Source organism: Ustilaginoidea virens, chromosome 4, assembly GCF_000687475.1.
Source record: "Ustilaginoidea virens chromosome 4, complete sequence".
Lineage (NCBI taxonomy): Eukaryota > Fungi > Ascomycota > Sordariomycetes > Hypocreales > Clavicipitaceae > Ustilaginoidea > Ustilaginoidea virens.
In genome coordinates this window covers 1895059-1916396 of record NC_057319.1, presented here as the reverse complement: position 1 = coordinate 1916396, position 21338 = coordinate 1895059, and the positions used below count along the sequence as shown (strand labels likewise).

The window sequence follows — 21338 nt, the reverse complement described above, 5'->3', positions numbered from 1 at the left end:
ATTATATACTGAACGATGTCAGACTTGACGTTTCCGAGCAAGATGGCAGGCTTCAAGCTACACTCGAGCTAGGTAGCAGCTAGGTTGCCCCACCGCAACAAATACAGCTGGGTCACATCACGAATCGGGGAGTCGTGGGCCAGCTTTTGTCTATATGCAGTTTTTGTCTACATGTTGTAATTTAATTTTGTGCGTTTGCTTCCTTATCCCCTAAACCAGCAGTTTTTTCACCTCATCCGCCAGCTCATCCAATGCAACCAGTTTTCCGTCATCCTTTTCCGCCGGCTTGTCATCGTCCCCCTTATTCTCCCTTTGCCCTAGGACCTTGAGTCTGACTTGCCCAGCAGCGAGCTCTTCTTGACCCAGAATAACGCCCAGAGGCACACCCTCGGCCGCTTTGAACTGCTGGGGCAGCTTGGGCTTGACTTTGGGAGAGAATTCGGCACGAATGCCTGCGTCCCACAGTCTCTGAGCAACCGACATTCGCTCGGTGAGCAAACCGGTAAACTCTTTGTCACCAAAGGCCATCACGTACACGTCAATGTCACGCTTCTGCTTGAGGCCCTCTTTTTGGCGTTGGGCCTCCAGTATCGTGAAGATACGGTCAACTCCGAATGAAATACCGACGCAGGGGATCTGCTTCTTGCCGTACATGCCTACTAGGTTATCATAGCGGCCACCAGCAGCAATGCTCCCGACCTGGCTGGCAGGGTCATCCTTCTTGGACTTTTTCCCAGTCTTGGAACCTTCCTCGGGTTTGGGAGGCAGGTTGATGACTTCATAAATCAAGCCCGTGTAATAGTCAAGGCCTCGGGCGAGTGAGAGATCGAACGAGATCTTGTCAGAGATGCCAAAGGCTTCGACGTAGGACGCCAGCAGAGTCATGTCTTCCAGGCCACGCTTGACCTGTTCGTTTGCGACTAGCTCTTCCTTGGATTTGAGAAGTGCTAGTGTCTCAGAGATGGTGCCGGCGTGGCGGACATATTCTCCAATTCGATCAGCAACCTCGGCAGCAAGGCCTTTTTCCTCAACCATCTCCTTCTTGACTTCCTCCCAGGACATCTTGTCTAGCTTGTCCACTGCGGAGCTGATTGTTCGGATTTTGTCTGGCGCAACACCCGCAACAGCAAACATACCATCGAGGACTTGTCTGTGGTTGAGTTTGATGGAGACACCCAGTTTCAGAGCCTCAAACACCTCGACGATGATTCGCAGAACCTCGGCGTCAGGAATCATAGGGTCGTACAATCCAGCAATGTCGAAATCACACTGGTGAAACTCGCGGAATCGTCCCCGGGCAATGGCCGGCTGGTCTCTTCGGTAGACCTTGGCGATGTGATAGCGCTTGACCGATTGAATATTGTTCATGGCCAGCCACCGGGCGAAAGGGACTGTCAGATCGTAACGCAGGGAGCAAAGCTCGCCACCCTGGTCCTGCAAATCGTAAATGAGTTTCGAATCCTCGCCGTATTCTGTGTTCCACTTGTGAGTCATGCAGCAGGATAGAAGATGTCGGAGATTCGTTTGTTCCGCCGACTCACTGCCAGAAAGAATCTCCTTGAGCTCAAACACTGGAGTGTCCAGAGGAGTGCCGCCGTGCTTCTTGAAAACGTCGGTAATCATCTTGCTACGAGCCTGGTTAGAAATCACAAGCGTGGGTGGAACGACCCCGATGGTGACCGGGCTTGATGTTGGTGACGCAAGACATACAAGACTTCCTCGCGGAGTAGCATATCCTGGCCACTCCAATCCCTCGTGCCCTTGGGTGTCTTCAGCGTGACCGCCGGGGCGCGGGACGCCTTGGCGTCCGGGGTCGCCATCGTTTCTTGTTCGCGCGTCGCAAAAGCTCGAGTTGTTTGTCCAAGGGGGGGAGAAGAAGACCTGAAACTGCGTAAAACCAAAGCACCAAACGACGTGCTCGTCTGCACGAATGAAGTTTGGTATATGCGTCTGTTCAGCGCAAACAGCATGCCGGACCCGACACACATGTAGGAGAAGAAGAAAGAGAGCTATTAAAGGTGTGGTGTTTGTGGCTCCATGAGTCATCCGCAGCCAAACAGCGCTTGATCAGCGAGTGGAGTGGGGAAGCGTTGGGTCGCGACAAAAGACAGACGCGGAGCCCTGGAGTCTCGAGGCAAGGGCAGCCAAAGCAGTCTAGACTCCAAGCACTTTTTTTTCCTCGTTCAAATCCCATCGCTTTAACTCGCAGGTGGTCTGGTCTTGTCTGCTTGGGTTTGTCGCGGCGCAGGGGTTAGTTTGTGTTCATCCGACAGTGACATCATACCAGCATTGACACCTTGGTATGTTCCGCCAACCATTTCCCATTTCCCATTTTTCTTCCGCACAATGCGTAAATGAATACGGGCGTGTTTCTGGTTAGGGTTGATATCGTGATATCGTGATTGAAGCAATTGTTCAGTCTACAACTTGACTGCATCACACAACAGTCCCCGTATCAATCTCCCCCAAAGGCAAGCCCCGTCGTACTTTGGTCTCATCCATCCACTCACTCACTGTCTTCTAATTCATAAATGACCCATGTTCGCAACCCCGTCCTTTCAACAAAGAGCCTCATTGACACCATGTTCAAATCTTGCTACGGGCAGAGCCTGATCCCGTCTGTCCACCATTGACCAGTCTCGCAGGTGCCTACTGCTTCTTGCCCTCGCGGGCTTGCTTGCGAAGAGCTCGCTTTCGGATATCCACATGCATCTTCTTGTTGTACCAGATTGTAATTGGGCTGTTGACGCCGGCAATGTTCTCGATCAACCACAGCATGAAAGAGTGACTCCACCAAGGTGTATATGTGTTTGGGGCGGTTTGGTAGCCACCAAGGCCAACCTTGCCGAGGGCTGACTTGACAAAGTTGCGAGCATTGGGCACGAGAAGGCTGGGACGGCGTACCTTGCTCATGGCAGTGGTCACTAGGTGGCTCAGAACAAGGTAGACATCGATATGGTCATCCGCAAGCTCAGAGGAGAGCGCATTGCTCCACTGCTGAAGGAAAGCCTTGCTGCCGGAATACGTGGCCAGATAAGGAGTGGGAGTCCAACCACCAAATGAGCCCATGGTCAGGATCAAACCGTGCTTGCGTTCCTTGAGAATGGGAGCAACCACCCGAGTGACTTTCAAGGTTCCCAAGCAGTTGACGGTAACAATGTTCTGAAGCTCTTCCTTGGGGGTCTCGAGAAAAGACACAGGCATGCTGTGGCTCTGTCCAACATTGTTGATCAAGATTGCGACGTCAAGAGCACGGATAAGCTCGGCCAATTGCTCGTAGTCGGCATCGTCATCTTGGGCAAAGTCCATGGCATGAATCTTGATCTGGAGGCCTCTGCCAATGTATTTTTGCTCGAGCTCCTTGGCTAGCGTTTCAAGCTTGGTCTTGGTTCGGGATACGAGGACAAGGTTGAAGCCTCTGGCAGCCAGCTGAGAGGCATATTCCTTGCCGAGGCCGTCGGAGGCACCAGTCACCACGGCCCACGACCCAGCTCGGCCATACTTTCGAAGCTGTGGTTAAGGTGGTTAGTGATGACCCGAGGACGTACCCATCAGCTGCCATGACTTACGTTGACGCCGGAGAGAAGAAAATTGCTCAAGAAAAGTCGAGTGAAGCTGACAAGCTTCAATGCCAGGACCAGGGCGCCGACACCAGCCAGGGCGCCGACAACGAATTGAGGGATTGAAGGAAGCTGGTCGAGACAGGGCTTGAGGGCCGCCAAGGGAGGGCTCTCCAGTATTCTGTCCATTTTGAGCGATGCGCTGAGCGGCAGGATCTGTGGCAATAAATTAAGAATCAAGTATGAGAGAAAGGTCGAGCGGTTCGAGCTTGGGAGAGAAAGGTCAGGTCAGGGTAATAGTTCGCCAAGTGCCGCCGTGGTGACCCCTGCAGCCCCACTGACGGGCGGTTCCTTGAATTACACCTGTGCCTGGAGGAGGAAAAGCTTGCAGATTCCTTCGGGTGTCGTCGATTCAAGCTAGAGACAAAGCTGGCCAAGGTATGCAGGTTTTGGTTACGAGCCCAACTTGATTGCACATGGCTAGAATGTCGCAACTTGGCCGTGTGGGAGGGAGTTAGTCATGTCGTTGGCAAACCTGGGCTCGGCAATTGCGCAAGGCATGTGGGACCGAATTTGTTGAGCTGAGCTCGACGGAACAAAACAAGGGCGATGACGGCCGGGATGAACCAGGAGTCTGCTATGCCTCGAAACTGAAACGTCGCTTGCATTCATATGCAGACTGTGCACTTTACCTTTTCGCAGTGATTCCGTACCTGGGAGGTATGTACAGTGTATCATCGTCAGCGTAGGTGCCAACAGGCATTCGCTGCATCCGAACGGTATATATAAGATACCTGTTGATACCTGACATGTACTCCGTACCCAACTAGTCCCAAATTCGCAATGCACCAGACGGAACCAATGCATCGCATCAAACTTTGACCCCATCAAGCTGAATTGATCGAACCCCCGATACTCCGTGCTCCTTATCACAGTCCTCAAATGGATAGCCTCAAGTCTGTCTTGCCCGAGGGCAAGGGCATTCTGCCCTATTACATGTTCGTCGTATGTCATCCCCATCCTTCCTGCTCTGCCGCAAGCCTCAAGCTAATCAAGGTCCACCCACTACAAGCTCTCCGTGATATCCATTGGCAATTGCCTCCAGACCTATTCCACACTACACTTTTCGCGTCGCCTCTACAACGGCCGGTTCATCCGGAACACCAAGCTTCCCCCCGCGACTGCAACATTCGACCCCGAAGACTCGACGGACAAGCTCGTCTCGGCCCAGAACGACCCCAACGCCACCGACCAGCTGACTCCCCTGGCAGGACGTATTTTCGGCACCTGGACCCTGATCACGTCCATTGTTCGTTGCTATGCTGCGTACAATTTGCACCTGGGTCCCGTGTACAATATTGCGTACTGGACATACGTTGTGGCTTTTGGCCACTTTTTCAGCGAAAAGTTCGTCTTTGGAAGCATGACTTTTGGTCTGCCCCAGGTTTTCCCATTTACGCTAGCCACTTGCGCTTTAATCTGGATGCCTCTGGTCCGCGACTATTATGTCACGGTATACTAGGCGACTTTAGGCTTCTCAAATTCGAAAAAAAAAAAGGGGGGGGGGGGGCGAGTGTATTTTGGGGTGATGCCTTCCCATTCTTGACGCTCTTGACTTGTAGCAGTGCCGCCTCCTGTTCTAGGAGGTACCTAGCTTAGGTTCCAATGGCCGGCGTTCGCCACCAGAATAATCCATACATGGCCAGGCCTTCGATCGTGGCAAGTCAAAAGGGAAGCCAGGTGATGGCGTTGGATTATCGTCCGCTTTAGCTGATGCATCGTTTTGTGCAACTCCTCCCTACATAAGATTTTGCTTTTTTTTTTTTTTTCACAGGCTATGCGATTGGTTGCGCCGCAGCTCTTTGCGGGACTTGTCGATATAAAATAATCATACCAGCATACTATACACGTTTGTTCTACTTCATTTTATTCCTGTAGAGCTCCCCTCCACATCCTCTGAGTCGCGCCGCTGCCTGTTCAGGGGTGATGTCCCTTTGCGGCTCAGCCATAAGCTCATAGCCCACAAGGAACTTCTTCACAGTGGCAGACCTCAGCAATGGAGGGTAGAAATGCATGTGGAGATGGGAGTTTTCAATTTCCTCCGCTGTTCCCTTTAGGGGCGCTTGGTGGATGCCAGAGCTATAGGGGAAGCTGCATTCAAACAGGTTGTCGTACCGCCTAGTAATTTCCTGAATGGCCTCGGCGAACTGTAGCCTCTCTTCGGGTTTGAAATCGACCAACGATCGAACATGTCGTTTGGGAAGAAGGAGCACTTCAAAGGGCCACACCGCCCACCAAGGGCAAACAACCACGAACCCATCGTTCTGCCAGAGCACTCGTTCCTCCTTGGCCAGTTCAAGCTCCACATAGTCACCAAGCAAGTGACGGCCGCCATTGTTAGCACGGTACTTTGCCATTTGCAAGAGCTCCTTGCCAGGCTCTTCAGGCATGCTCGACGTGGTCCACATCTGACAATGCGGGTGGGGGTTCGAACAGCCCATCGCGGCGCCCTTGTTCTCAAAGATTTGCATGTAGCGGTACTCATCCTTGGGAGCGGGGGCGGCATCCTTTGTTGGCGAAATATCCATATTCTCTGCCAGCTTCGCCAACGGGTTGGACGGAGATAAGTGGTTTGCGTAGATTCGGGTCCAGTGTTCAATGACGGGGACGATATCCGGAGCTGGCATGTCGGCCAGGGTGAGGTGGTGTTTGGGTGAGAAGGTGAGGACGTAGCAGAGGCCCTTGACGCCCTGCGCTCTTAGGAGCATGGACTCGACATCTTGAATGGATTAGCGATCCCACTCCATGAGTGCGCAAATGGTCGACCATACCATTGGGCATACCATTGGGCTTGCCACTGGGCTCATAGTCAGGTTGCTGCTCCTTTACAGCGCTGTAGTCGTTGACGAAGGCAAATGTTTTTTCATACTCGGGGTTAGTATCCCCTGCCGCACGAGCGTTTCCAGGGCACAGGTAGCACTGTCGAACTGTCAACCGCAAGATGAAGCGCATGAAATTCTCCGTGTCCAAATACTGACCTTGTGGTCATATTCCGGCAGAGTGTTTGCTGCAGCCACCTCTTGCGCACCTCTATCGAGTCGTTCCGTTAACGTCGATGTCCTGCGCCGAGAGATTTCAGAGGACTCACTGCCACGGGCGCTTGGTCCGATGAGGCGATACCAGCAGCCAACTATCTGTCAGTGGGTTGTATCTCCTGTGAGAAATGTCGTCCAGGATCTTGTCGGGCATGACGATGGCTGGCCGAAGGATGTCGCAGTGCGTTTCCTTGTCAGAAGAACAAAAGACACCGACTGCACCCAAGTGGAGAGATATGAGAGAGGCTCTTGGACCAGCTAAATCCAATGAAGATTTTTGTCGGAGCTTGCCCGCTTGAAGATCGACCTGGTTTTTGGGTTCTTGAGAGAAACTGCGATGACCGGCAAGTCACAGGCAAATGTAGGTTACAGCGCATGCAGTTCCCCGCTTGTCAAGTTGATCCGGTGCTGGTGCTTCGGAGACGCGCTTACGCAGTAACTAGGTAGGTAGGTACTTTTGGCAACCGCCAGGATGGCACCGCAAGATGCCAGCCTCCAAGCTCATCTCCCTTCCCTTGCCTGTGTCCCGCTCTGTTGCACTTTCCGAGGCTGCTCTCTCCTGGAAGGATGAGTTTAGATGCCTTCGTTAAAAGTTCGCCGGTAGAAGGCTCGAGTGGTCGCTGAGCGGCATCGCGGGGCAGCAAACGTCCAGCCAACCCCTTACGTAATGGTATCTTACATAATCCGCCGGTGCAGGTTACTCCGTACCGCGCCTCAAGTTGTTCCTAGTCACAAACGCCTGTTGGACTTGGACCCGCACATTATGGGAGACTGGAAGTCATCCATCCGTAGTGGCTTCTCGACATCCCGTCCGCTTTCCTACCCTCCTCTGGCAGTACTTATCAGCTCGATACATCAACCGCAACCACCTTGAGACCGGCACCTATCGACTTGCACACTTCGATCGAAATATCTACGCCATTTTGTGGGCACATTAGCTTTTCCTGGCGCGCCGGCGCATTTTGCGGCCGGGAATCGTCCAGCAATCTAGGTCTAGGGATAAATCGAAGCGGCGCACAAATAGCTAGCTTATCGCAGGCGGTATAATCCTAGTATCCAATGGGCGTCATCCGGAAAAAGACGGTCACGAGAGGGGAAGGTGGCGTGAAATATGTTTGCGATGTTTGCTCATCCGACATCACATCGACAGTATGTTCTTGTGCACGTCTTTTCGCACCTCGCCACTACGTCATCCGTATCTGCTGCCACTCAGAAATGTCATGTATGCTGACACAGCTGTGTCGGAAATAGGTTCGCATTAGGTGCGCGGACTCGGCATGTTCTGATTTCGACCTGTGTGTGTCCTGCTTTGCCAAGGGAGAGTCTCGGAATACCCATGACCCAGCAACTCATGCGTTCCGAGTCATTGAGCAGAATTCCTTCCCCATTTTCGAGCGCGACTGGGGCGCCGACGAGGAACTGCTTCTGCTAGAAGGCGCTGAAATATACGGCCTGGGGTCATGGGCGGATATCGCTGACCATATCGGAGGATTTCGTGAAAAGGATGAAGTTCGCGATCACTATCTTCGAACATATGTAGACTCGCCGTGCTTCCCACTACCCAAACGATGTCGGCCACGTGATTGCGAGCTCGCCAATGAGGTGCCTCGCGAGGAGTTTCAGGCGCAAAAGAAGAGAAGGATAGAGGAGCGGCGGGAAAAGTCCAAGAGCGCGCCAGCTTTGCAACCAAAGACGAAACCAACAGCCAGTGTGCCGAGTTGCCACGAAATTCAAGGTTTTATGCCTGGACGTCTGGAGTTTGAGACGGAATACGCCAACGAAGCAGAGGAAGCGGTGCAGCACATGCAGTTTGACCCTGGTGACGGACTGAATCCGCGAACTGGCGAGCTCGAACCAGAAATGGAGCTCAAGCTGACAGTGATGGACATCTACAACTGTCGACTCACGCAAAGGGCGGAAAGAAAAAAGGTCGTCTTCGAGCATGACCTGCTGGAATATAGGGAAAACACCAAGGTTGAGAAGAAACGATCAAAAGACGAAAAGGAGCTGCTGCAAAAGGCCAAGCCGTTTGCAAGGATCATGAACCACAAGGACTTCGAGGACTTCAACCAAGGACTTATCGACGAGCAGAATCTGAGGCAGGCCATTTCCCAGCTACAAGAATGGCGCAGCCTCAAGATTGGAGATCTTCGCAGCGGCGAAAAGTACGAGGCGGAAAAGGCAGCGCGAATTCAAAGGGCGGTGCCCATGGGCTCAATGGACAGGGAGAGGCTGGCGACAAACCAACGGTCAAAGCAACAGGCGCCCCCGGATCCGCCCAGCGGTGCGGCACTCCTCGTCGCACCGGAACTGGCGCTTCGACCTACTGCCCAGACAAACGGAGAAGGGGTCAATGGCGATGCTAAGCCCCCGGCCAGCGGCGAAGCCAACGGCGTCGATGGCGTCAACGGCATCAACGGCCACACCCCGCTTAGGCCAAAACACATGCCGCAGCCGATTTCTGGTTTGCAGCCCCTTCAGCTGAACCAAGACACGGCGGCAGACTTGCATCTCCTCACGCCCGAAGAAGCCAAACTTTGCGAAGGCATCCGACTCCAACCCAAGCCGTATCTGATGATCAAAGAGCAATTACTCAGGGAGGCACTGAAGACGAATGGGTCGTTGAAGAAGAAGCAAGCCAAGGAAATATGCCGCCTCGACTCGCAAAAAGGGGCGCGGATTTTCGACTTTTTCATTAGCGCTGGCTGGTTAGGCAAGGCATGAAAAGCGGCCTCATGGAGGGTTGGCTTCCGCTTTGCATGTTACTTTTGTCTTTTGCTTTGCTTTTTCTGTCTTTTCTTTTCTTTTCTTTTCTTTATTTTTTTTCTCTTTTTTTCTTTTTGCGTGTCGAGCCGTTACGGGATTTATTAGGAGCGGTCCGGCGAATTGGAGTATTTGCGTTGCGTAGTCATTTCACTGTCACGAGCCTCGGTTATGGCGTGGTTTGGATCATCGGGGCGTACTTGCGAAAGGGAAGAAGCGTATGATATCCATCAGCTCGAGTAGAAAGAAAGCCTTGCACGAGATGACGGCACATTTGGTAGACTCGAGAATGGAATGGGCGTCTTGTTGTGGGCCAATGGAGCGGCCTCGCCAGGTTTGCCTGGGGCTGCGAACCGGATAGCCGGGTTGACTATGTACCTCCTTATCTGACGCGCCAAGCTGGTTCCTAGCCACAGCCACCCCGCTCGTCAGCTCTGACGGTTGACCAGACAAGATATGTTACACCCTATCGAGAACTATTCTGAGCTGTCCTGCGACTGATAACAGACGGGGGATAATATTGACGTGCTGTCACCAGAACCAGGATCAGCTGGAGGCACCGAGAGACAAGACGTCTTGAAGTGGGGTCTGTGCGAACCCCCTGCTGCCGTGTTCCACATACCTACTTGCTGCGTACGGAGTACGGAGTATCTCTCTCTACCTCCTCGAGGCATTTGTGAGAAACGCGTGACATTGTTCTGCAATCCGCAAGCCATCGTCTGCTTCAGGACTTTTCTGTCACGTTTGTATCCAAGTCGTCCGTTTCTTCACCACATAAGGGTATGCACCTCCCCTCCGCAAAATGGCCAGCATTGCAACCTTGCGGCGCATATCTGCAAAGTCGCTCTCCGAAAAGATTCTACAAGAAATGGGGTCGCCGAACCCGAGCTACGCCATTATCGACGTTCGAGATGACGGTAGGACTTCTTCCTCTGACATTCCAAATCACCTTGCTGCCATAGACCCAGGCCGGCCAACAACAACCACTCACACAAAAAAAAAAAAAAAAAAAAAAAAAAAAAAAAAAAAAAAAAAAGAGGGGCAAAATGGCTGCATAGGGTGAAAGCAGACATGTCCTGACGCCAAGTAGATTATATAGGCGGCCACATCAAGGGCTGCACCAACATTCCCAGCATCCAGCTGGATGCCATGATGCCGACCCTCGTTCGCAAGCTCAAGGACACCAAGACGGTGGTGTTTCACTGCGCACTGAGCCAGCAGCGGGGGCCGAGCGCGGCCCTCAAGTACGCTCGTGAGAGGGAGGCGTTGCTCAAGAGGCTGGGGGAGGATGGGAGGAGCAACGTCGACCAGGAGGTGGTGGTGCTGGACAAGGGCTTCGTCGGGTGGCAGGACGTGTATGGCGAGGATGAGCGGTTGACGGAGGGCTACGTAAAAGATGTCTGGGGCCACTACTGATGCGTGTGCCTGGGCTTGAAGGGCGTCTGGTGGCACCGGTAAACACAAGTCAATTGACCAGACGTCTGGAGGCCAGTGAGAGCAGCGGATTCCCTTTGAGGAGCACGAGACTGGACATAGGGTCCCCGGTGAGGAAGCAGGCTGGGAGTCTGGGACTGTCCGGGACTCCAGGCGGCTGCGAATGGGCGTGTCGCTTTCCAGGTTGGCCGCCAACTCTCGTCGTAGGGGGAAGGAAGGACTGTCTACGCTCGCATTGATAAAGATGGCACCGACTTTGGGGCTTCCCAACCTTTCTTCCCTCGCCCAGCATACCATGTACAGCCCCGATCTGCACAACATACATACGCTTGGACACTTGGCTGGTTTCATCTATCCGTTTACGCAAAGCAGCAACATAATACAGAGACTATCGATGCCGTTCCCCAACTCGTTCGACGTCACGATGCACCACGCTGTGGTTGGCGTCATGGGCGTCCTCTCCCTGCTCATGTGTTTCTAGTGGTACTGTCTAAACAGGGTGAGCCAGGGGGTTCCTTTGCATCCACGTCAAAATGCCAGACTTGACGGCGACATGTTGACGAGTTACCGCACAGGTCGAGTTGCCCGCGCTGCTGACCTACCCTCTTTCATATCGACCGGCTCCCAGAGCTCGAGCACTCGCCGATGATGGAGGCGACAATTACGCCGTTGCTTTCGTTTTGCTCATACTTTTGCTTGCCCTCCTGGGTATGGCTGCGTACTGGTACAAGCTCGGATCTGTCTTTCCCGCGCTGTTTAGCGCCTCGGCGCCGAACCTGCCGGTAAGCTGGTGGGCGAGGGGGGCAGAACAACTTCTTTGATCATGGCATTTTACTGATTACGAGATTTTAGACTGGTGGTGAACAAGCACACGGTCCCTCGGACGGCAGGTCTCGCGGGTCTGAGTATCACGGGTCTGAGTCTGACGACCCTGAGTTTGACGGGCTTGAAGCTCCCGGGCCGCATTCTCATGGGCCGCATTCTCATGGGCCGCATTCTCATGGGCCGCATTCCCACGGGCCTCGTTCTCACGGGCCTCATTCTCATGGGCCGCATTCCCACGGGCCTCATTCTCACGGGCCTCATTCTCGCGGGCCTCATTCTCACGGGCCGCATTCCCACGGGCCTCATTCTCACGGGCCTCATTCTCGCGGGCCTCATTCTCACGGGCCTCATTCTCACGGGCCTGGGTCTCACGGCCCTGGGTCTCACGGCCCTCATTCTCACGGCCCTGGTGTCCAAGGCCCTGGGTCTCATGGCCCCGGCTCCCAAGGCCCTGGGTCTCACAGCCCTCCATCGGACCTGGATTCTTGGGAATAACGAGCTGCCCAAACTGTTTCAGGAAACTTGGGGTTCTGGGGCATCATTTTCGGAACAACGTAAGCGTGCGATACTTGCCGACGGTTGTTGCATTCGCTCGACGATGGCCCTGGATCAACTAGGACAGAGCAGCAACTCCACCAACGACATGCTGGCCGCGAGTGAAACTAGCCAAAAGACTATGCTTTGACGACGACAATCTCACAAGCGAACGAGTAAGAACAGCATGGGGTGTGTGGTGGCAGGCAACCTGAAGGACCGGGGGCGAATCGGGGTATTTTGACGAGGTTTGACAGATGGCAGCGACGTGGATGGATCCTAAAGAATTTTGAGCGGTTGAACAAAGCAGAATTGGGTGGGAGTTGGCTATTTGGTTGTCTTTGTTAGTGATTAATACAGCGGGCTAGCAAAGCGACAAGCGTTTTTGATGACAATTGATGTCTTGAGCACATGTATGTGAGATATTTTCATGACGGATGTGATGGACGACGATGAAAGAAAGGGCTTGGCCCCAAGTTGAACTTGACGGTGCCGCAGCGAGCCAGCGGCCTCGTAGCTCGCGGAGCCAGTCCATCAAACGTCTGGTTGATGGCGAATTGTCTGCCGTGCCTTTATTGGCGTCTGGTCTGGTGCTTGCCCTGCCGCTCGTCTCCAAGGGGAAACAGGTCATGCCTGGCAGTTGCCAGTCGGTCAATCGTAGCCGTTGACAGCACAGGCCAGGCCGCGCGATTCGAAGCCCCGCCTGCTACAGTGGGGTCAAGTATGCCTGTCTGGTGGGTTGGCGTCTGCTGATCCACTCAACTGCCCACTGCCCGCCGCCCACTGCCCGCTGTCCAGCCGTCCAGTCGACTCGGCGCACTTGAACCTTTGAAGTCGTCAATTCCATGTCCTGCTTTTGTTGTGCCGCCTGAGTGACCTCGAGGCTACGTTCCTTCGTCTATCCGCTGTGACTCGAGCTTTCAAGGTGCTGCGAGATCGGTTTTTCTTTGTTTACGTTTTGTTACGAGCTCGCATCGGCGATTATAGACGACTCACTGTGCCGCAGTCGTTTTTGCGAACCCCGAGGTCGCCGAGGAATCCCGCCGGCCAAGTCCGTTCATTGACATATCCTTGTGTTTCTTCTCGCCAGAGGGGAAAAAAAAAAAAAAAAAAAGAAGAAGAAGAAAGGAAGCAGAGGAAAAGAGCGAGATCCTCATTGGCACTGAGAGCCGAGCTCAGCTGAGCCGGGAAAAAAAATGGCATCACAAACAAACAAGAATGGCGTCGGGAAGCCAGATATTGCCAGTACGTACGAGGCTCGGTTTGGGCCATTGGACAGGCACAAGGTGAACTGACATGCAAAGACTTGGGCTTCACGCCCATGGTAAAGGTCTCTGGAGAATGGCAGGTTGAAAAAGTTCTCGATGCGATCCCCAACGGTGCTCCCGAAACAGGCAGTCAGTCACCGCTGGCCTTCTTTCACATGATTGAACGGCTGAAAACGACGAAGCGCGAAGGTTGGAGAAGGTTTGGCATTGAGAGGTAAGGAGCCCCGGGAATCACACGGCCGAGACGTGAGTCACTGCTAGTGGACGACAAATAGGCTAACCAGGTCCCTTTTTTTTTTGTTTGTTACCGGAATTTCCTCTTCTCTGCAGAGGCGAGTCAATTTCCGATCACATGTACCGCATGTCCATCATTTCCATGTTTGCGCCGCCCGCGCTGGCCAAACGGCTGGATCTGAACAAGTGCATGAAGATGTGCCTGATTCACGACATGGCCGAGCTCCTTGTGGGCGACATTACGCCCGTCGACGGGGTGCCCAAGCCGGAGAAGAGCAGACGCGAGAGCCTGACCATGGACTTTCTCACCAGGAACTTGTTTGGAAACAAGGACGATGCCGCGGTCGGCCAGGAGATTCGCGCGATTTGGGACGAGTACGAGGATTCTGCCACGCTGGAAAGCCACTACGTCCACGACATTGACAAGGTGGAACTGCTCCTGCAGATGATGGAGTATGAGAGACGCGGCGAGGGGACCCTTGATCTGGGCGAATTCGCGCGCGTATACCGCAACATGACGCTGAGCGAAACCAAGGCTTGGGCAGCCGAGCTGCTCAAGGAAAGAGAGGAGTTTTGGGGGGCTAGGGAGCATGTCGATGGAGTCAAGGGCGTGCAAGGTGGCGTGACGGAGGAAAAGGCCAAGATGCAGGACGAGTACTACGCTAGGGAATGAACAAGGAAGGCACCATGTTTGACGGAGTCTGTGGACCTCCTCTCTTTTTTTTTTTTTTTTTTTTTTTTTTCCGTTTCTGTTCTTTTCTCGTTTGCGGTTGAAACGTCTCGCGGGGGTGGAAACACGCTTGCTTGGTGCGGATTTCGTTGCTATGCAGTACGCATGGGTGCGCCTGGCTAGATGGATTTGCCGAGCTCTCGAACGGGCTCCTTGGGGCGGGGGATTGGTTACATGGAACGGCGCAAGCCGATGCTAGACTTGACCTGGAAGCTGGCGGGAAGGGGCATGGAGTTTGGAGAGGCTCATGGCGTTGAGCTACGTATTGACTTGACGACCTTGTAGTACAGGACCACATTGCATATTGCACAATGGGAAGTCTCATGGTTCCTGCCCCTTGATCGCCCCGCCCCGCCTTGTGCCTGGGCACACTATGTACATACGGAGAACATACAGACATTTTTGCGCGACTGTCGCCCTGGGCAACGCATCCCCGGCACAGCCTAGTGGTTGGGGAGGGGGGGGGGGGACCCAGCGGCTAGGGTTGGTGAGGCCAAGGCGCGAACTGGTTGGGGAAGCTGGAGGAAGCACGGACGACGCTCGCACGACGTTTCGCATGTCGCATGTCGCATGTCCAGGTTCGCGTGATGGATGCTTTGGGAAAGGGAACGTGGTTTTGCGTTCGCTTTATAGTTGCGCACCGAAGAGCTGCGCGACCAGGAATACTCCAACGTACGGAGTAAACAAAAGAAAACTACATGTATTTATTGTCCTGTCCTACCTGCTTGCACCAGCCAAAAGCAGCTAGACCCGCTGCCGAGCCTCACTCCACCTTCGGATCCGAAATCGCACAGCGATACCGCCTTTTTCTTTTTCTCTTCCATTTTTTTTCTTTTTTTTTTATTCTCCCGTGGGTATTTAGGATCCCAAGCTTTGGGCTTTTCTTTTCGTTTCCCACGCTGTTGCTGATATATTTGTCTGTTCTGCCTTGCTGGTCGAGCAGTCGTACTTGACACTGCCGTGGTGGCTGTATTACTTTGGGACTCGACGCCTCATCACCAACAACCTGGAAACAACCTGGAGAGAGAGGGAGGAGGTTCCGTTGCGTTGTTGGGTCACGAGCACAGACCTGACTGACTGACTTGACTGACTGTCTGTCTGCATGCCGCCGCCACTTTCGCAAGACACCAGTGAGTGGTTGGGTCGGTTGCTGCTGGCTGGGCAGAACAAGGCGATTGGCGCCTTCCAATGGCCTGGAGCAAAACAAACCAGACTTGCAAGCAGGAAATCTGGACGCTTTTACTAATGCCTTGGCTCGAATCTGCTGCGTCGAGCTGCGGCAATATATTTATATTTTTTCTCTTTTTTTTGCGATGACGCATAGAGCACTTTCAGGGCCATCATCTTTATCCCTGTGCCTTCTCCTCTCCCAACACACCCCACCCCCTCCCCCTCCCACCCCGGGGCGTGGCCCCCCCCCCCCTTCTCTCCCCCACTCCCCCGGGAAACAGCGGGGACCCTTTTTAGGATTTTGGCGGCGACTCCTTGCTTCTTCGCAGCAGTGATTCCACGACGGGCAGTTTTCTCACAGAGTGCATCCTCACGAGCCCGCCAAGAGCAATGTTGACCCAGCTTCCTCATGCCGGCATCTTTTCAGACAGACAGCATGCAACCGGGACTCTTCCGCCCGCCGATTTCGCCAGCATCCAGCTCTGGCTACCTGCCGCAGAGTCGACCCTTTGGCGACGTGCCCATGCCAGCAGCCACCCCGAAGCGCAGGCGCATCCGCGACCCTCTGCGGCGGCAGCTTGACCGAGCCCAGAACCAGAGCGGCGGCGGCTACTTCAGCCCGGGTCATCACGACGACGAACCTGCCGCCGCTAACAACGACAACGACAACGACAACAACAACGGCAGCAGCGCTTCCGTCCTCATCACGCCCGCCGGAAGACATGCGCAAAACGGCCGACCTTTTACACTGGCAGGGCAGCTGGCGACCCCCCCCTGCGGGCTGCCGGGAGAGAGTGATCTGCTGGGCGAGAGCGCCCACTCGGACGGGGACTACAGGAAGGCCCTCGGGTCAAAGAGACGTCGAGACCAAGTCGACGCGGACGAGCAGGCCAGCGGAGCGGCTCCCCTGTTCAGCCTTCCCTCTCACCACGACGACCGGACGGCAGGCTGGAGCACGCTGGCGTTCAGCACGTTGGGTGGCGTGGTCGGCAAGGTGTGGGAGTTTTGCAAGGGCGGAGCCTTCAGGGGCTTCTACGCTGGCGGAGGACGAGGCTTCGACCTGCGCTCAGACAATGGGCTGCCTCCCGGCGACGACGTGTCGGGTCCCGATCGGTCGTGGCAGCAAGGGCCAACGGACGGCGCCGGCGGCGGTGACGACGACCGCGATGACGGCGACCACGACGACGGTGATGACCGTGGCAAACGCCATCGGCACATCCCCGGGCACTTTCCCCAGGGCGACGGCTGCAACGAGCGAAGTGTTGGAGGTGTCGGAGGTTGTGTGGGGGCAAGCTACCTGGCCAGCGGGACGGCGACGCCGCCAGCACCGGCCGCCAAGCGCAGACAGACGGCAGCGACTGAAGAGCTGGGCAGAAACTGGGTCATGGTCAGAGACCAAGCGGGCCACTCACCTGGAGCCGCGGGCGCGGGCGCGGGCGCGGGCGCGGGCGCGGGCACGGCGCCCAACCGGAGCCCACACCGACCGTCGCCGCGGAACCGCAACCAGGGCCCCTGCCCGGCGACCGGACGCCGCATCTCCACGCCCAACGGACGCCGCGGCGCCGGCAAGCCCGCCAGCGCGGCCGCGGCATCGCATCGAGCATCGCCCCGTGCTCTGCCTCTGCCGTCGGGGCCGCCGCCCGCGTCGTCGGCGTCCTTCGCCTCGCCTCGCTCCCCCCCCGCCGCGAGGTTCGGCGGCGCGGCGCCCGCAGCCGTGCTGGCCAGCACCGCGTCCCCAGCCACGCCGGCCGCGTCCCGCCGCAGACGGCCCACCAGCAGCAACCCTCCGTCTCGCCCGCCCGTCGGCCACGGCCACGGCCACGGCCACGGCCACAGACGCACGCACAGCAGCGCCTCGGCGGCATCCACCCGCGGGGCCGCCGACGACCTCGACTGCAGCCCGCGCCTCGACGCCGAGGCAAGACAGCTCGCCGCCCAGCGGCACCGGGAGGAGCGCGACGCCCACGTCCGCATGGCCGCCCTGAACAAGCAGCTCCAGGATATGATTCGGCAGGGCAAGGAGGCGCTGGGCACCACGGTCGAGGTGCACGCCGAGGATGGCGGCTGGGAGGACTACTGACGGGGTCGCGCAGGTTGGGCGCCGTGGACTAGTGGTGCGGCTCGGCCGTTGATATGGCCTCCCTTGCCCGCGTTGTGCTGTTTCCCTTTTTTTTTTTTTTTTCTTTTTTTTTTTTCTGCTGCTCGCAGATTCCCAGCACAGGATAACTCCCGTGGTGCCGATTTCGGGTACATAGATCCCCCCCACCTTTATACGGAGCGTGCGGTCGGCCCGGCCCCTTGTTACTTTGCAGATTCCAGATTCCGCCTCAGGTCGCCTGGGTCCAGTTGTCTGCATCACATTGATGTCTGTCGCAAGTGGTACGGGAAGCGATTCCCCAATCCAGCAGAGCTAGCTTCCTTTGTTTCCAAAGTCGACAGCCTCAACATGTCGAATATCCCCGGTCTCCGACCCCTTGTGAACCCACCTTCTCCGCACCTTGTCCCCCTTGAACAAGCGGCCACCACCACGCACAATCACGGACAAGGGGCGTGCCGTTCTCGAGAATATTCACGCAGCATCTTCCAGGTAACCCTTCCAGCCTTGCCCCCGACGTTCCTGGCTCGTCCACGCAGATTCCCCTCGTCGCTGTGCGCCCCTGCCACGAGCCGCGTCGCTCCACGGTCCCCATCATCGGCAAGCTCACCACCTCAAGCTCGTGCGCCCAACTCGCAAGCCGATTGCTTCCTTTCCTACGGTCCAGTTGATTCTGCAATGAACACACGCGCTCCCCGACTACACTGAAACGCAAAGGTGCATTGTTGCGCAGGTATCAAGTCTAATATTCCGCTTTAAAAACACTAAATGCCGTCCAAACGCCTTCAACAGTATGCAAAACATGCCCATGTCGTTGCAAATATTCGTCATTGCCTTCTCCATCACGCCCCAGGAACAACAAAAAAAAACCCCCCCCAAGACAAACAATACCCAAAAAAAACACCCACCGCCCCTTGGCCCAAGCCTAGCTCAGTTCGGCCTGAGCAACATTCCAACATCGTTTAGTTGTACACTACTTATTTTCGGCGTAGGGGCTCCGCGATCGATTCGGCCCCATCCCGCTCCCCATGTCGGCAGCTGCAGCTGCTCCTGAGTCATTGACTGGCCGTCCAACGATATATCCGATCCGCGATTGCGCAACGCAATTTCGTTGGAGCGGTCACTCTTCATCCGCGTCCTCGAATTTCTCCTCCAAAATCTTGATGATTTTTGCCGACTATTTTCTGCCAGAAGCTCGGGAGACGTCGTTACCGCACTGACACGGGGTGATTGCCGACCCTTGCCAAAAGGCGCCGCCCCACGAACACGCGGATATGCGAATCCAGCTGCCTGGCCGCCGTGCAGAGGGTTCCAACTGTGCATTTGCGGAGATCCCATGCTGATGCTGCCGTTGCATCCGGCATTGTAGCTCGTTCGCGATTCACCCGAAAGCTCCTCCAATGTGATTCCCTTAGTCTCGGGAATCAACAAAGACACGCAAGTCCCCAAAAACATGAACAGGGCAAAAAGCTTTAGCAACCGATCGAGGTATGGCGAGCAGGTGTCTCCCGCACATTCGAAGACCGCGCCACTATCTTTTAAAAGAGGAATACTGATGGTTTGAGCCAAAATAGCCCCTATTTTCCCAAAAGCAGCAGAGAGACCGTGTCCACTTGATCGATAACGAGTCGGAAAACATTCGCCTGGCACGACAAAGGTTGTCGTGTTAGGGCCCGCGTTGAACAAGAACTGTGCAACAATGTACAAAGCCAACAAAGCCCTTTCGCTTAGGTGGTGAAACTGGAATCCAAGTACGCTGAAAACAATCGTGAGCAACAGGAAGCCAAAAATCTGCAAAGGCTTGCGACCAATGGTGTCGATGGTGAAGACGGCAGTCCAATACCCAGGAAGGGATCCAGCAGCTGTCAGGACGATTGTGCCCATCGCATTGTTCCACAATTTCTCATATATGCTGCTCCCGCTGCCATATCCAATGGCGTGTAGGACGATGCCATGGTTCGAACCTAAGCCATAAAATGCGAAATCCTTTGACACAAGAATCAGAGTTAGAATCTTATAAACACACATGTCACAGTGGAAAAGAAGAAAAAAAACCCCGGGGAAGCTGCGAAAAACAAAAGGCCACATACAAGAAAAAACCATGACATGGTGGTGCCAATCAAGGCTCTACTGTTCTTCCACTCACCAAAGTAGGCAAGGAAATCAGACCATGATGCTCGCGGAAGATTGAGGGAATTCTCCGACACCTTTGACCTAGAATGACGCCGACCTTCACATTCGCCGGTGGGCTTGCTGGATACATAGGCTTTTATGTCGGCATCGGCCTTTTCGACGTCGTGCTGTATGTCAAAGGTGTATCGTGGAGTTTCGGGAATCGTGATTCGATAATACATTGCAAGACAGGCCGGGATGGCGCCCACTCCGACAATGATTCGCCAGGCGCGGTCGGCAGCTATGCGACAGTCGGCATCGCAACTCGCCTCATTAGGAACGCGGATGAATGACGATTTGAAGGCAACAGTTGTGATGAGTGCGACTACGCCCGACATGAGGTGGCCTAAACCTTGCATTGAAAAGACGGCCGACATCATGGCACCACGCCAGCGCGTAGGAGCGAATTCAGAGGTGATGACCGATGACAGAGGATAGTCGCCTCCAATGCCGATGCCCTGCGTGTCGTTCACCAGTCAATTGCCGTGTTCTAATCCCTCCATCCCTCCGTCATGCTTCGGATTTGAGTTACAGATATCACGACGCACAACGAACGTACCATGAGCAGTCGCCAAAATACCAAAACAGCTGTCGTACCAATGGATGGGCTGGAGGAGACTAAAGCACAGCTAAAGGTCCCGAAGATAATAATGGCCAACTCAATGCCATACATGCGCCGACGGCCCAGAGCACTACGTGGCATCGCCTGTTAGTTGAGTGACATACACCACCGTCCCCCAACTTTCATCAACCGAGGCAAAACTTACTCTGCAAGCCAGCCAAAAAGAATCATGCCAAAAAGGATGCCAGCGCTGGTTGATGCTCTCAGGGCTTGGTCGGTCGTGTCGGGAATGATGCCATTGTTACCGCCGAAGCCGTTGATAACCTGATCGCCGCTCCAAAACACTATCCCCAACAAGGTAGTTATGGAATTGATGGAAAAAATGTCGTACGAATCGAGAAGAAAGCCCACACCAACAACCAAAATGGCCTTGACATCTGCAAGGGCAAAAGAAAGAAGATGGAAGAAAAAAAAGTTAGAATCACCAAGGGGCCTTAACCCACCTGTAGACAAGGGTGCCAGCCACCAGGGAATAACGTACGGTACAATCCAAATGGGACCTTGTCAATCTCAGACAAGGCAAGCCGTCGGCGAAGATTCGGATCGGAAATGTGTGAATAGTCGTTGTAGAAGTTGTAAAACGCCCTGTTTCCTCTGAAGAAGCTGTCTCGACCGTTATAGGTCATGGGAGGAGGCAGCATCTCGTCGAGGGAAGCAGCCATGTGGATATGTCGTCGAAGAAGTATCACCGACCACACCTACCCATGTTCTGCAGAGAAGACATGGAGCGAGACAACGAAACAAAGTAGAGAAGTGAAGATGAAGATGAAGATGAAGAAGAAGAGGCCGAATAGAAGATTATAAAATGAGTAGTGCGCCTAGTGAGATGGCCTGTT

At 54.7% G+C, this 21338-nt stretch overlaps 10 protein-coding genes across 10 annotated transcripts; 6 read left to right on the top strand and 4 right to left on the bottom strand.

Moving 5' to 3' along the window:
• Positions 1–210: 210 nt before the first annotated feature.
• On the bottom strand, positions 211–1988 carry UV8b_05008 (uncharacterized protein; the record flags this gene model as incomplete). The annotated part of the gene is made up of 3 exons (XM_043142506.1): positions 211–1472; positions 1542–1627; positions 1711–1988. 3 exons carry the CDS (start codon positions 1986–1988, stop codon positions 211–213), a joined length of 1626 nt encoding a protein of 541 aa, XP_042998440.1.
• Positions 1989–2649: 661 nt separating this feature from the next.
• UV8b_05007 (uncharacterized protein) lies at positions 2650–3749 on the bottom strand (the record flags this gene model as incomplete). The annotated part of the gene is made up of 2 exons (XM_043142505.1): positions 2650–3510; positions 3570–3749. The coding sequence occupies 2 exons, from the start codon at positions 3747–3749 to the stop codon at positions 2650–2652; spliced, it is 1041 nt and encodes a 346-aa protein (XP_042998439.1).
• A 753-nt stretch (positions 3750–4502) lies between these two features.
• UV8b_05006 (uncharacterized protein) lies at positions 4503–5082 on the top strand (the record flags this gene model as incomplete). Its single annotated transcript, XM_043142504.1, has 2 exons — positions 4503–4565; positions 4633–5082. 2 exons carry the CDS (start codon positions 4503–4505, stop codon positions 5080–5082), a joined length of 513 nt encoding a protein of 170 aa, XP_042998438.1.
• A 394-nt stretch (positions 5083–5476) lies between these two features.
• UV8b_05005 (uncharacterized protein) lies at positions 5477–6809 on the bottom strand (the record flags this gene model as incomplete). The annotated part of the gene is made up of 4 exons (XM_043142503.1): positions 5477–6339; positions 6404–6539; positions 6599–6650; positions 6709–6809. 4 exons carry the CDS (start codon positions 6807–6809, stop codon positions 5477–5479), a joined length of 1152 nt encoding a protein of 383 aa, XP_042998437.1.
• Positions 6810–7714: 905 nt separating this feature from the next.
• Positions 7715–9379, top strand: UV8b_05004 (uncharacterized protein; the record flags this gene model as incomplete). Its single annotated transcript, XM_043142502.1, has 2 exons — positions 7715–7804; positions 7907–9379. The coding sequence occupies 2 exons, from the start codon at positions 7715–7717 to the stop codon at positions 9377–9379; spliced, it is 1563 nt and encodes a 520-aa protein (XP_042998436.1).
• An 841-nt stretch (positions 9380–10220) lies between these two features.
• UV8b_05003 (uncharacterized protein) lies at positions 10221–10834 on the top strand (the record flags this gene model as incomplete). The annotated part of the gene is made up of 2 exons (XM_043142501.1): positions 10221–10335; positions 10509–10834. 2 exons carry the CDS (start codon positions 10221–10223, stop codon positions 10832–10834), a joined length of 441 nt encoding a protein of 146 aa, XP_042998435.1.
• Positions 10835–11562: 728 nt separating this feature from the next.
• Positions 11563–12362, top strand: UV8b_05002 (uncharacterized protein; the record flags this gene model as incomplete). The annotated part of the gene is made up of 2 exons (XM_043142500.1): positions 11563–11634; positions 11721–12362. The coding sequence occupies 2 exons, from the start codon at positions 11563–11565 to the stop codon at positions 12360–12362; spliced, it is 714 nt and encodes a 237-aa protein (XP_042998434.1).
• A 1045-nt stretch (positions 12363–13407) lies between these two features.
• Positions 13408–14386, top strand: UV8b_05001 (uncharacterized protein; the record flags this gene model as incomplete). The annotated part of the gene is made up of 3 exons (XM_043142499.1): positions 13408–13456; positions 13516–13693; positions 13810–14386. The coding sequence occupies 3 exons, from the start codon at positions 13408–13410 to the stop codon at positions 14384–14386; spliced, it is 804 nt and encodes a 267-aa protein (XP_042998433.1).
• Positions 14387–16049: 1663 nt separating this feature from the next.
• Positions 16050–17693, top strand: UV8b_05000 (uncharacterized protein; the record flags this gene model as incomplete). Its single annotated transcript, XM_043142498.1, has 1 exon — positions 16050–17693. The coding sequence occupies one exon, from the start codon at positions 16050–16052 to the stop codon at positions 17691–17693; it is 1644 nt and encodes a 547-aa protein (XP_042998432.1).
• Positions 17694–18638: 945 nt separating this feature from the next.
• On the bottom strand, positions 18639–21164 carry UV8b_04999 (uncharacterized protein; the record flags this gene model as incomplete). The annotated part of the gene is made up of 5 exons (XM_043142497.1): positions 18639–19694; positions 19799–20338; positions 20440–20572; positions 20648–20879; positions 20984–21164. The coding sequence occupies 5 exons, from the start codon at positions 21162–21164 to the stop codon at positions 18639–18641; spliced, it is 2142 nt and encodes a 713-aa protein (XP_042998431.1).
• Positions 21165–21338: the final 174 nt, after the last annotated feature.